General features: G+C 40.0%; 1 protein-coding gene across 1 annotated transcript in view; it reads right to left on the bottom strand.

The window, feature by feature from the left end:
• Positions 1-14684, bottom strand: part of usp43b (ubiquitin specific peptidase 43b) — a 97565-nt gene that overhangs the window by 56004 nt on the left and 26877 nt on the right. Inside the window, exon 3 of the mRNA XM_085156660.1 lies at positions 9105-9208. Coding sequence (XP_085012786.1) covers positions 9105-9208 — 104 coding nt within the window. The remainder of the gene's footprint in view (positions 1-9104; positions 9209-14684) is intronic.

Consider the following 14684-nt stretch of genomic DNA (forward strand, 5'->3'; position numbering starts at 1 on the left):
GGCATTTCAGTTAAACAGGAAGGCGTTTCAGTTGAACAGGAAGGCATTTCAGTTAAACAGGAAGGCGTTTCAGTTGAACAGGAAGGCGTTTCAGTTAAACAGGAAGGCATTTCAGTTGAACAGGAAGGCATTTCAGTTGAACAGGAAGTTAATTCTTGACAAAGAAACTGAAGGAAAAAGTGGTAGATTTCAAACAAACCACTACACAGATGTCTACTCAGCAACCTGCTAGTTAGGGGTGGGTTTTTATAATCGATTTATCCATTAAAATCGATTCTGGCTTGGATAACGTGAAATCGATTCATTAAAATCCTGAATCAATTTTTTAATATAAATTAATTTTGCCCGAAATGCCAGAATCTCAGGTGAAACCGCACAAAATTTCAACAACCACCAAACAGCTAAAACAGTAAATGAGAGCAGGAACAGGGATTCTGCACAAAGACGTAAACACACAGCGCGGACCCGCGGATCAGAATCAATGGGATGTCGCCTTTCTCACCCGACGGCATGGACACGGTCGGGGCTGAAAGCCAACAGCTGGCTGATTCTGATCTGTCGGCGGTCCGCGCTTTGTTTTCACGCCGTTTTTGCGCTGATTCAAAAGCTGTTAGTTTGATCTCTCTCCAAACAATATTGACTGAACCAGCAGCAAAAGAAGATCCAAACTGCGCTTCACATAAACATCGTCATGAATTCCCTCTGACGTTTACTGTTTTGCTTCCACCATGATAAAATCACACGTCATGCACAGCTCTCTCTCTCTCTTTATTTCTCTCTCTGTACTTCAAGAACTGTTTCCCGTCTAAAAATCTGTTTTCTGCATTATTCACTTGCTTGTTATGCACAAGTCTACTGTTGTTTACAGCGCTGTCGGCCGCTGTTCTTTTTTCGTTTTACATACTTCCGAAAAGAAAATCTTATTTCTGCCGTTCAATACTGAACAAATTTAAACATTTAAAAATTATGCAAAATGCAAAACGCTTAGCCGTGTCTCTAATAAAACCGCTGGAACGTCAGAGGTAACGTTCATATGTTGATTAATGGTTTTCTTTCGTTTTTGATGTACTGCAGAATATTTTTTATAAAATCCCAGGCCAGGAAAAATCACCTTCATGTTTTTCTGTGTTTTATCTTCAGCTACTTTTACACAAAGGCATCTGCTGTGAGCTTACATCTTTGATAAAGTCTTGCGTGTGTCAGCTTCCTTTTTTTAGATACAAAAATATGTAAATGTACTGATCTGAATTATAATATTGCTGACTGTCAAAATTTCCCAGAATCAAATTGAATTGAATCGAATCGAATTGAATCGAATGATGGAACGATAAGTTAGACAGCTTAGTCTTAGTGAGACAGCTGCATTACTTAAAAATATATTAGCCTCAGCATAAGTCAAAATTTAGAATAGCAGGAGACGGGCATTATCCTGTTTTTTTTTGTTTTTTTTTTTGGCATATGTGCTTTTTGTCTTTTTTAGCAAAGAAAAAAATATCTTAAAATCATCAATAAAACCAGGGAGAGAAGGCTTAGCGTATGATGTAATTCAAATAGTGACACATCATTAATATTTAGGAAAATCCAATTTTTTAAGTTGCACCAAATACATTGTGTGATAGGGCATAGAAAAAAAAAAGATGTTCTAGGGTTTCATTTTCATCAGTACAAAAAGAACACTGATCCACCTCAAAGCCAAATCTCTTTTTTTTTTAGAAATTCTGCCACAGGATTAATTTTTTTTAAAGTGTGTTTCTTTAACTTTAGGTAGAATAGGCTATTTCATAAATTTTTAGTATGCTTTATCCAGTGTATATGAAATAACTAAATTAGAACCATGCAATGTAACCATTCTGTTGTAACTATGAAATATTTTTGTCTTTGAAGAAACTACTAACAAATTTCTTATTGCATTTTTATCAAACAGCTGACATTGCCCTAGCAATAAATTTGGGAGCACTGATGAGAAATTATTGTATATCATAAAAATTTTAATCAAATGAAGCAGAGGCAGTGGGACCAGTTCACAAAATTTGTTATATTCTCTTTGAGAACAGTTTAGACAATATTTTTCTGAAAAGTCTGGGTAACTTAGAATTACACCGTTATCATCCAACAAATCTGTTATGAATATAATCTTTTTGTTCAAACCAGTCACTCTTGAAAATTGATTTTTGATTAAGTGTTATTACCCTATTATTCCATAAGGTTGAATTATGGGGAGAAGTTGTGGGTAAATCTCATTTTCCCAAAAATGCACAGTCTGTTTTGGAAAGTTTGATATCTTTATGGGGATTTTATTTACCGCAAAATCACATTTCAAAATAAAGTCTAATCCTGTATACTATTTTATTAAACAAGGATCATAGGATGTGGAGCTAAGTAGAGTCTGGCTGTGACAGACAAGATTTTAACCATTTAATTCTAAGGGTGCCATCCATAAATTCTAATTCTGGAGTTTTGATACCACCTTTATTGTATTCCTTCACAAGCTGATATCTTTCTATGTAATGGGTTTTATTCCTCCACAAAAATTCGAAAATAACTGTGTTAGCCTTATTAATGCTTTTAGAGGAGATATATAGAGAGTGACAAGGATAAATCAATTTGGAGATGCCTTCAGCTTTAGATAGGATGTTTCTGCCAAAAAAAAGCGAGGTCTCTGCTTAACCAGTGGCTAAGTGATTTCTTCATCTCGATGATACAGTTAGAAATATTGGTGTCTTTTCTGCTAATTGGGTTTTTTAGATATTATCAGCCCTATATATTTAACTTTAGATTCAACTCTAACCAAAGCTATTGAGGAGTCAGAGCTTGTATGAATCGGGAGAAGTTCACATTTTTTGATACTGAGAGATAAACGAGAAGCTTTAGTTTTCTCTACCATGTATTTATCTTTCAAAAACATAGATGTATCATCTGTGAATTGACTTATTTTGAAGTCTTTATTAAAAATTGATATTCCTTGTATGTCGTTAGAATTTTTGATTAATAGTGTTAACAACTGAGTTGCCAATATAAAAAGCTTAGGGGAAACAGGACATAATTGCCGAATTCCCTGTTGCACCTTGAATCCATTCCTTGATTCAAGGAAGCTAAAATATTGTTAAGTAATGCGGCTGCTTCACTTAGGCTACAAGCACAGCCGTCCCCAACCCCCAGGTCCTGGACCAGTACCGGTCTGTGAGTTGTTTGGTACCGGGTCGCAAGAGTTGAGGCTTGAGTTTAAAATTTATGGTTTTCATGGTATTTATCTTTTTTTTAATTTTTATATTGTTTACGTGGCACAAAAAAGGTTGGGAACTGCTGTACTAGCAGGTTGCTGAGTAGACATCCTTGTAGTGTTTTGAAATATACCACTTTTTCCATCAGTTTCCTTGTCAGGAAACAACTTCCTGTTCAGCGGAAATGCGTTTCGGTAGTGTGTGTGAGAGCTAAAATTTCAGTTGTGTGTGTGAGAGCGTTTCAGTTGTGTGTGTGAGAGCGTTTCAGTAGTGTGTGTGAGAGCGTTTCAGTAGTGTGTGTGAGAGCTAAAATTTCAGTTGTGTGTGTGAGAGCGTTTCAGTAGTGTGTGTGAGAGCTAAAATTTCAGTAGTGTGTGTGAGAGCGTTTCAGTAGTGTGTGTGAGAGCTAAAATTTCAGTAGTGTGTGTGAGAGCGTTTCAGTAGTGTGTGTGAGAGCGTTTCAGTTGTGTGTGTGAGAGCGTTTCAGTAGTGTGTGTGAGAGCTAAAATTTCAGTTGTGTGTGTGAGAGCGTTTCAGTAGTGTGTGTGAGAGCGTTTCAGTAGTGTGTGTGAGAGCTAAAATTTCAGTAGTGTGTGTGAGAGCGTTTCAGTAGTGTGTGTGAGAGTGTTTCAGTAATAATGTCCCTTACGGCACCTCATACAATCTCCTTAAAAATTTACATTCAATAAAAATGTCTTTAGAGTTAAACAATGTCGTTATAGACTTCAGTTCAGCATTCAATACAATCCACCCCTCACAACTCATCAGGAAACTGACAGACCTGGGCATCAGTTCCCTCATCTGCAAATGGTTACTGGACTTCCTGACCAACCGCCCCCAACATGTCCGGCTGGATAACCGCTGCTCATCTACAATCACAATGAACACCGGTGTACCACAAGGCTGTGTGATGAGCCCTTTCCTCTACTCTCTCTTCACCCACGACTGCAGACCTGCTGATGGTTCCAACACCATCATTAAGTTTGCAGATGACACCACGGTGATTGGCCTCATCAGTGACAACGATGAGGCCGCCTACAGGGAGGAGGTGGATCGTCTGGCTGAGTGGTGCGACAGAAACAACCTGCTGCTTAACACCGAGAAGACCAAGGAGCTCATCGTGGACTACAGGAGGAATGCTGACCCACATCCACCCATCCACATTAAGGGGACGGCTGTGGAGCGTGTGAGCAGCTTCAAGTTCCTGGGAGTCCACATCTCCGAGGATCTCATCTGGACGACCAACTGCTCCAAGCTGGTCAAGAAGGCTCACCAGCGCCTCTTCTTCTTGAGGACTCTGAAGAAGAACCACCTGTCCTCAGACATCCTGGTGAACTTCTATCGCTGCACCATCGAGAGCATCCCGACCAACAGTCTGGTACGGGAACTGCTCTGCCTCGGACTGGAAGGCGTTGCAGAGGGTCGTGAAAACTGCCCAGCGCATCGCCGGAGCACCACTTCCTGCCATAAAGGACATCTACAGGAAGCGGTGTCTGAAAAGGGCTGGGAAAATCATCAAAGACCCCAGTCACCCATCACATGGACTCTTCACCCTCCTGCCCTCTGGGAGGCGCTACAGGAGACTAAGACCACCAGGTACCGGAACAGCATCTTCACCACAGCTGTCAGACTCCTGAACTCTGCCTCCTGACATCTGACCCACGTTAAACTCATGGACTGAACATACACACACCCACAACCACCTACACACACACACAATGGACAACTGTACCCTCAAACACACAATAATAACATGGACTGAACCACCACTCACAACCACTAGCACTTTATACAGCCTCCACATATCTCACTTATCTTAACTGCACTACTGTATAGCTCTGTGTAAATAATCATTCTGTACATACGATAATTTTTAATCCTACAACTGTTTATAACTTGCATAGTTCACATTTCTGTATAACTGTATATCTCAGATTTCTGTATAGTTTTTTATTTCATATTTATATCCTGTTCATAGCCTGTACTCACTACAGCCTGTACATACTTATAGTTATAGAATATTCATAACATACTTCATACCGTGTACATTATAACATACCATAATAGACCCATTTCTGTAATATACTTACATATCTATATTATTGCTAATATATATTGTAATATATCTATATCACTAAAGCACTTCTGGATGGATGCAAACTGCATTTCGTTGCCCTGTACCTGTGGATGTGCAATGACAATAAAGTTGAATTCTATTCTATTCTATTCTATTCTATTCTATTCTATTCTATTCTATTATCTTATATGCATTTGGTGTCAATCTAAAATATACAGCAGATATATTTAATGATTATAAATAAATAATGAAATAATGATACTAATATCCAAGGTTTCCCAAGCTACAGAGTATGTGATTAACATATGTAACATAATAAAAATCTGCCCCACCTACACCTCGCCAAATAACACCAAACCTAAACTACACAAATTATTTTCCAGCTGGAACTGTCGCTGAAATAATCCAGAATGTAAACAGATACATGGATACACTCATACCACTTTTAAAACATGCCAGATTTCCAATTTTGCCTCAGGATATCAGATATCCTTATGTCAAGTGCTGCTTTTATGTACTTGCCATTTACCACTCCAGTCTGTCCCCATAAATAAGAAAGTCCTACATGATCAAATATTTGCTTTACCTTCACAGCCCAGTTTGATATCAAGTGGGCCGGACCAGTACACTCTGTTTTCCTGCAGTGTAAAGACGTTTAACTACACATTTAATCTTTGCTACATCTTAATGTGGTAAAAGCAGAGTAGTGCATCCATTTTTGGACTCCTTCACATTTTTCAAAGTAGTCCCTTGGGCCAGATTGGAGTCTTTATTGAGCTTATTCTGGCCCTCGGGCCTTATGTGTGACACCTCTGATCTACACCAAGATCCAAGAACGTCCTTGGTAAAACTAAAAACACAGCTGCAGCAGTATTAAGGATGTACAAGAGCAGGTAAAGCACCACAAAATACAACCACAATGGCTGCCCGTCTGCAGTGATGCCACTGACAGTGCACTGCTTTCATCATCTACCTCTTAAAAACAGACGATTCAGAGCCGGCGGTGTTCTTGTCTGTAGGAATTTTTGTGACAGCTTGCTCTCAAATTTGCTGAAGAGCACGAAGAGAAGCCTAACGAACACCAGGAGCAGGCTAAATGCTTCAGCTCAGAAGGGGTCCAGTATGTTTCTTGTGAACATGACGCAGAGGTTGGAGCGTGATGATATGGACCCGGACGAGTGCAAAAGGGAGACAACATTTATAGGCGGCACAGACAATGCCTGAATGCTGGCTGACAAGATGACTTCCGTCTCCTAAAGCTTGGCAGAAGATGAATATTCCAGCATAAAAAGGATCCACAGAGCTCTGCCAGAATCACACAAGAGTTTCTAAAGAAGGAAAATGTAAAAAAAATAAAACCCAAAAAACTATCACTTGACCAAGCATTTCACCTGCCTTTAGTCCAATAAAAAACCTTTGGGGTGTTTCAGAAAAAGGAAAGGCGAGGCAGCACATCCTCTCCATCAAAGACGAGCAGGAGGGAAAAAAGAGTCTCAGAAGAATGGCAGAACATTTCTTCAGAAATTTGCACAATAGCAGCATCAAAAATAAAGGTGGACATAAGAAGTGTTGAAAAAAAAAAACCAGCTTCAGATCTGAGCTCCTTTTGTGGGCCGCGTCTTTTTACTGCAGTAAACCTCAAACGGTGGTTCTAATTTTCAATAAGAGCAATTACCCCGCTCTTCAAATTGGTGCAATTATTTTGAGGTGATAACATTTTCAATCTTTTGACATCTACGTGCTACCGCAGAGCGATGCACTCGCTCCTGTTGTATACTGCGCACTCTCTCTGTGCCGCCTCACCCACTCTCGCTGGCTAGGACACTATTTGAGTGGGAGAGAGGAACAAATCTTGCCTGCCGGGCTGCTACGGCTGCTGCTTCCTATGTAGACCCACCCAGTGTGTCACAGCTGAAACATTTGAGAGTGAGGGTGGCAATTAGGCGATGCGCTCTGACAGATGTAATACTGGCAGTCACACAGAGCTGCCAATTTTCCAAAGAATTAGCAGATGGAAGAAGGTACAGGCCACAGAGAGTACGCATCAGAGGCTGTTCAGCCTGGAAAGCCTGCACTTTTATGAAAAAGTCTTGTTTATAAAAAGATGAGATTTGAAATCAGCAGCAGCAGCAACAACTGCTTAGATGTTAGGTATAATAGAAGTAAACTGTAACCTAACTCAACTAACCAACGAGGTAAAGCCTTGAAAGCTAAACTGCGGCATAAACGTAGTTTCTAACGGACAAGATTAAAAATTCTATTGAGATAAAGTCGACCTGTTCCACTCTCAGGAGGCTGCAGCTGACAGACGTGTACATCAGCTGCCTCTTTATCTCCAGGATGACTGATCCGTGGGAGACATGAGGACATCCAGCTGCACCGAAATGTTAATAAGACAGTGTGCTAAGCGCTTTCCCCCCCTTAACACCCACCTTCCAAAAAAACAGGAAGAAAAGTCTTTGATTGAAAAATATTCACAAAGCATTACAACAGAGAAAATACTCGACTATTGTGACATCCCTAATTGTTTCAGCACAAAAAGGAAAGCACTCCAAATAAGTACTTGTACTTAAGAGATTTCTGTTTTTCTAAGAGGCTCAGAGGTTAGAGAAGCAGGCCAGTTTTTCATTGGGCCTTTTCAGAATAACTCCCTCTGTCTGCCTGGTAATTAGTGCTGTGTGTGTGTGTTTGTATGGGCGAAGATGTAAAGTCCTTCTAACCTGGCATGTGTGTCTCTGAGGGCTTCTCTGTAAAAGAAATAATGACATCTCCATTAAATCGGCCGTATTTAGCAATTACTCTGCAATCTGACCGGTGAACCCTGAACACCGCGTACTGTGAGCCTGTAAGTGGATTGTGTGATTTGACCCCCTCTCTTTACTGGTATTATTCAGTAATATTTATGTCATTTATCTACACAGTGTGAGCCTGGACGAAACACAGGAGTGCCATGAGACAGACGTGTCCGCAGGAGCTATTTAAGTCGTGACCTTTCTCTTGCAGAGCAACCTGACATTTAGACCACTTGACAACATGGCAGTGGACCTTTGTGCAAACAAAACTCACAAGATACTTGATACGGTATGTGCTGATTTCAGCCAAACAGAAAGAAATGTCTGCTGGCAAATAGTTTTTGGTTCAGAAGAATTTTTTTTTTTACAAAGTCACTTTTGTCTTGCTACAGTCATTCAATGGGAGAAACAGTTTGACAGGCCTTCTGTGTCTGGTAACTGTTAGACCAAGTTACAACCATAGTCTGTATATAAAAGATGGATGCAGCTGTTGAACTTATGCAAAAATCCCTTAAACCCAATTCTTTCTACTGGGGTAGACTCCTTTGGATGCACAAAGGAATCTTTTTTTAGTACTTAGGGATGAGTTGATTCTTGTTCTGTAACTTACTGTAGGTAGTATTGTGATTTTCACTTAAATAGTTTATATGCTTTACTAAGTCTGAAAGGTGAAAAACAGGTTTTTAATGCAAAATGATGTTTAAACTGTTGCTTTTATGTAATACATCTATATAAACACAGTTTTTTTCCTCCACTAACTTTCTATATTGTGTTCTTGTGTGCCCCCACTCCTTTGTTCTTGGTCTCCCTCTGTGACACACATTAAAATGCCACTTCAAGGAAGTTACCCGCATCTTTAAAATACAGTCTATTAATGACTCAGGGAAGGTTTCAGCAGTCACTTGTACCATTAAATCTTCACGTAATGATAGTAAGCCAGCAAGATGTGACAAACTGATAATTTGTTCTTAATGTCGACTTCATTTAAATCAAATTTTATCCTTAGAAACTCACTTGTATTGTGCCTGGAAATGCTCCTGGACAAAGCTGTGCTGGACTCTGGGCTGCTGTGACTGGGATGGATCAGGAGACGGCACTTCCTCAGCTCCAACAGGGCCCTGCGGCACAAAGGAGGCCACACATAAACACAGAAAGTCTATCCCATTGTCACATTTATTATATATATATACTGCAAAGGTTGTTAGGCATTGTTAATGAGACAGCAAATGTGTACTTTAAAGGTAAATTGAGTAAAATATCACCAGCAGATGTCAGTAGATTGCAGACAACCACCCATCGAATTCTGTTTGTTTTTTTTACCCCTTCCTAATTCAAGTGTATAATCTTAGCTCTGGGGGATGATGTAGGACAAACAGCCTCGGTTGCCATCCATCTGTAGTGAACTGTTATGTGTCCATATCTATCTACTCTGGAAGAAGCTGTAAAACCTCGTGAACGTAATCTGAAGAGATAGTGAAGCTTAGTAGCAACAGCTAATGAAACTTTCTTTGAAGTGGATCCAACATTGTTGGATTTGGACGCTTAATAAAGAAACTCTCATATGATGTGAGAGTGTAATCAACGTTTTGGAAGGAAAGTGTGATTTTTTTTCTGTTAGCTAATAACCAGCTGGTTTTTTTTTAGCTAGCTTTGTGTCAGATGCCCAAAGACAGGATGGTTGCATGTCTAATTTTCTGAGTAACTGTAAAAATACCAGGAATAAATCAACATGTTTACGCACGTTTTTGTGTGCTAGAGCCCTGACTTCAGTTTAGGAGACGAGGCTTGAGGTAAGGAGGAAGTGGATGAGGTGGACATGAAGGAGGAAACAGAGCAGCATTAGAGGAAGAGAAAGAAAAGACATAATAAGAAAGAAAATATACTGTACATGTTAAACAGCCGATGTGTTAATCGATGTCCATCTCGGTCACTCAACAAAGGCATTTGCACGTTTTTACTTTGCTTTTTAAAAAACCTTTAAAAGAGCGCTCCGTCCTAAATATAACCCCTTCAAGAAGCCTTTGTTTTTATTTGATCAAATTCTTACAAATGGGAGGAAGCTGGCCTTGGATGGAGATAAAAGTAGAAAAGTTCAAAAAAAGGAGTGAACAGCCAAAGAATTGCAAGGTCACACTAAATGTGTGGGATGAAACACGCTGGGAGGATCATAAGGAATGCTGACGACACAACTATGTGAACAACCTTCTGCATCAGTTTGCAGATGAATTCATGTTTTCCTAATTACAAACCATGAGCAATAAACATTTGAATAATGTGCCTCACTTCATAATCCTGCCAAAATGTATAGATCTGTTTGGCTGTGTGCGTAAACCAAAGTTATGTAGCGGGCTGAGAAGAACACAGTAGTAGTGTTTGTTGTGCTTTAATGCCTAGTGCATCATATTCTGCATCATCAGTGTAATCCCCCCCATGAAAAACCTCAATAAATGACAAAATACATTAGAAAAAAAGAAAATATGAAAATCATTTTTTAAAATTTTAAAATTTGTCAGCAGGTTCAATAAAAACTCAGGACACTGAATTTTCTGGCAATTATTTGATGGTTTAGGCTTTAAAGGGGTTAATAATGACACACTTTAACTAAAATTTAAAAGTGCTGAACGTTATGACACGTAGTCACACAGTGATATTTCTGTGCTGTATTGACTCATTCACACCTTTTCAGGCAGGGGAAAATAAAAGCTGGAAAACATTCTTTAAGTGGTTCTGCTTTAAAAGGGCATAATGTGGCATACAGACCTGCTGCTAGCATTCCTCTGCTCGCACGCTATCAGTCCCACAATAGCCTGGTGTAAAAAGTCAGGTACTTGAGACTGCATTAAGTCATCATATCATCTCGGTGCTTTTTACGCCGGGCTGGCAGAGCCAAATGGAAATGCACTCTCTGAGCCTTCTCTGTTGACCCACACTCTCGCTCTGTTTACTATTCCTCAGGTTTCTAGCTACTGGTCCCGTACTGGCTGCCGCTGTTCCCAGGCTGGCAGCTCGACCATGACGTCCCCTCACAAACAAAGTTAAAAAAGGGGGTTTTGAATTTCTAAAGGGGAGAGGGAGGTGGAGGGTGTGTGCGTTTGTTTGTCTGTGAGGTGCACTCAGAGTAATGGAAGACTCCTTTGCAGTTTGCCACCATTTCCAAATGCTGACTCTATTCTTCTGAAAGCATTTGAGCTCACAGAGACCCCAGCCTGAAACCTGACCACCCTGCTGCGCTGTGCTTTAAGAGGAGCACAATGACAAACCTCTACCTCCTCTCTTTTCATGGAGTCGAGGAGCTTTCATATCTCCCTGTCACGGGAGGATTAACCAAAAGCGGAGGTTCAACACGGCTGATCTTCCAGTTACCGCTTTATGTACAACATGCAGTGAGAGCTCGAGAGTGCAGCCTGTCGTGCATTTGCATTTCGAGCTGACATCAAGTGCAGCATTTTACTCCCTCTTTTTCTTCCACATGCTTGCTAATGGATTCCACTGCTATCTTTATGGAGAGATAAAAAGCAACACCGAGGCCACAGAGTTCAAACACAGTTGGTCTTATCACCTCTCTGGAAACCCATGCCCCGCTCTGCCGTGTCAGTAGACTGCAAGGTGTTAGATGTGTGCTAACAGTAGCTGTTGACGGCGTGGACATTTAAACACAGTGAGAAAGTGGGGGCAGCTTATGCGCCTGCTGATATGGGGTTCTGAAGAGTTATCTAAATGATCGTGGTCAGATATCAGTTCCCACAGAGGAAGCTGCGTCTGCTGCTGGTTTAAGAAATTGTTTTACAGGTTGGGAAATGACCCCAGCAGAACAGGGGGGGCATCTCAAGGGATGGCATGCACAAGTCTGAAATTGAGATGCTATCTTTGAAATTGCTTGTCAGAAAAATGTGCCATCTTTCAACCTGATAAAACTGTAACTAAACAGACAGGCAACAGAGAGAGAGAGAAAAAATCCACCCAGCTATTTATAGAGCCACGAAGGAAAAGAGAGAAAAAAACACCGATATAAAATATCACTACTTTTCTGACACTTACCTTTCAGTATTTGAAGCAAACACACACACAAATGTTCCCTACTCTTTACAAATATTTTCATTTTGTGACAAGCAGAGGCTCATCCAAGGGCAAACTGTTTTACCAGTCCAGTTTAATTTAATTTTATTTACACAGCTGCTTTATATTGTAAGGTAAAGACTCGACAATAATACAGAGAAAACCCCAACAATCTGATGACCCGAGCACTTGGTGACAGTGGGAAGGAAAAACTCTCGTTTAACAGGAAGAAGACTGCAGCAGTGATAAGGAGTCAGGCTAGCAGCATTATGGCTTTCATTTGTACACGTACAGTAGAATTACTGCTTTAAAGTCTCTTTTGGGTTGGTTTTGTGTTTATACCTAAAAAAAATATAAGAAAGATTACTTGTGTATTTTCATTGGAACAGGTATGTAGAACTGTAGCCTAAGGTTTATATAGCTATCAATTTAGAGTGTAATGTAAAATTAATGTAATGAATGGCATAACAAATTACTTTCTCCAGGGAGTATGTATGATAAAAAACTGCACTGCTTTTTTACGTCAAGTTATGCGTAATGTGTAATACATTACCTTTTAGAGTAATGACCCCAAGACTGGGTCTAACCTCATTGGAAAACTGAAAAGTAAAGTGTGGAACTATTAACACATTTAATGCTCAATTTGGTTGTGAACTGAGGACAGCTAATCTTCACCCTGCAGGAGGAGGGCACATCATCAGCACAGAAGGTACCTCTGCTAGCTAGCCAGCTAACAGCAACAGCTTTGTTAATGTCATGTCAAGGCAGACCGCGTGGAGTGGAAAGCAGTGGACCCAAATACAGATGAACGAAATGTGGAAACGTAACTGTATTATAATAAATGGCGTGCCGTTTATTGATGCCGAAAAACCGAAGATGAACCAAACATAAAAAACAGACAAATGAGAAACTAATCACAAAAACCTAAACTGGGGAAACTAAATACACAAAAACCAGGAACACTAGGAAACACAAATACCTGAGACATGGGATGTTAGTGATGGATGATAAGCAGACAATCAGAGGAAGACAAAGTGCTTAAATACACAGAGGAATAATGAGCTGGGAGTAATCACGTACAACAAGACCGTGAGGAAGCAAAGCTGAAAACACTAACATAGCACATGAGACCGTCAAAGTAAAACAGGAAACATGAGACAGGCGCAGAGACACGGACTTGACACTGAAACAATTCAATTCAATTCAATTCAATTTTATTTATATAGCGCCAAATCACAACAAATGTCGCCTCAAGGCGACAATGAGAAGCACAGACATGAAAGCATAACTTGATTAAACGTGACAGAAGGAACACAGGGGAGACAGAAACCTAAAGACTAGAAATCCCCATAAATACTAAGGAATAACTAAAAGAGCCAGAAATACAACACACTAAACCATGAGAAACCACTAAATCACAGAGCACTGGGTCACCAGACCCCGGACATGTCAGGCATTAATGTTCCACCATTAACATTACTGTTAGTATTAAACTGTGGTCTTCAATAGAGAAAATATGTGTAACTATAGTTTCTTTTTATTTGAAACAACATTGCTAAGAATTGAAATCAGATTGAAGTCATTTCAATCTGGGCTACCTTTTAACAGCAGGTTCCCTCGTGGGACTCGTGCTGACCTATCACTGGTGGCAGTGCTTCTAACGTTACTGCATCCCTGTGGCTGTTAGGCTGCTGTTACACACTGGGTCTTCATAGTTTTACATGGTAACACAAGAAGGGTGGTATCACCCCACCCTTCTTGTTGCAACTGACCAGTCATATATCTGTGATATTTTAGCCTTGTAACTGTGTGGACAAATACAATAACATGGCTTGTCCCTAAGTAGAAGTAGGATGGAAAAAACACAGGGTCATGGTGGATACGTGGGCCACACATGAGACTTTCACCCAGAAGAAAGGAGCTTGTGTCCCACGTCAAACTTGAGGTCAATGATAGTTGTTTTGTTTTTTCAGTTGGACTCAATATAGCCACCAAAACTACCTGAATAGATTTTGAAAATAAAATCCTAGATGAAAATTTTCTTCTGTTTCTTTGATGTCCTGGGAATGAGAATGTGTTGGGAACACAACGTAGCCCTTTTTCAATCCAGATCTGTTTGAACTGGTGAATTCTGATGCATTTTCATTGTGAAGACTGTTAATTTAGCTGAACCAAAAGGAAAAGGAGAGTCTCAGAGTGCATATGGATTGTTATGGATACTTTAAAGTAAATTCTTTTGATTTTGGCACGCTAATCCAGTATTAAATTAATCTGGTAAGGGGAACTCCAAAGAACTGGCCCCTCTGACTTATAGAGTCAGTCAGAAGAAGAACACTGCCAAGAACAAACTAAGTTGCTAAGCAGAGAAAAGACCCCAAAATGAAATCGAAATAAAAACCAAGGCCAGTCATATCTACAAAAGCAACACTGGGAAATGTAAACACAAAAATGTGCAGCCGCCAATATCCGAGATATGTAAAGCCTGAGAATTGTCTACCTCTGCTTAATTCAATAAGCCTCAATGCCAGGAGAGGGGCA

Source organism: Neolamprologus multifasciatus, chromosome 4 (assembly GCF_963576455.1).
Source record: "Neolamprologus multifasciatus chromosome 4, fNeoMul1.2, whole genome shotgun sequence".
Taxonomy (NCBI): Eukaryota; Metazoa; Chordata; class Actinopteri; order Cichliformes; family Cichlidae; genus Neolamprologus; species Neolamprologus multifasciatus.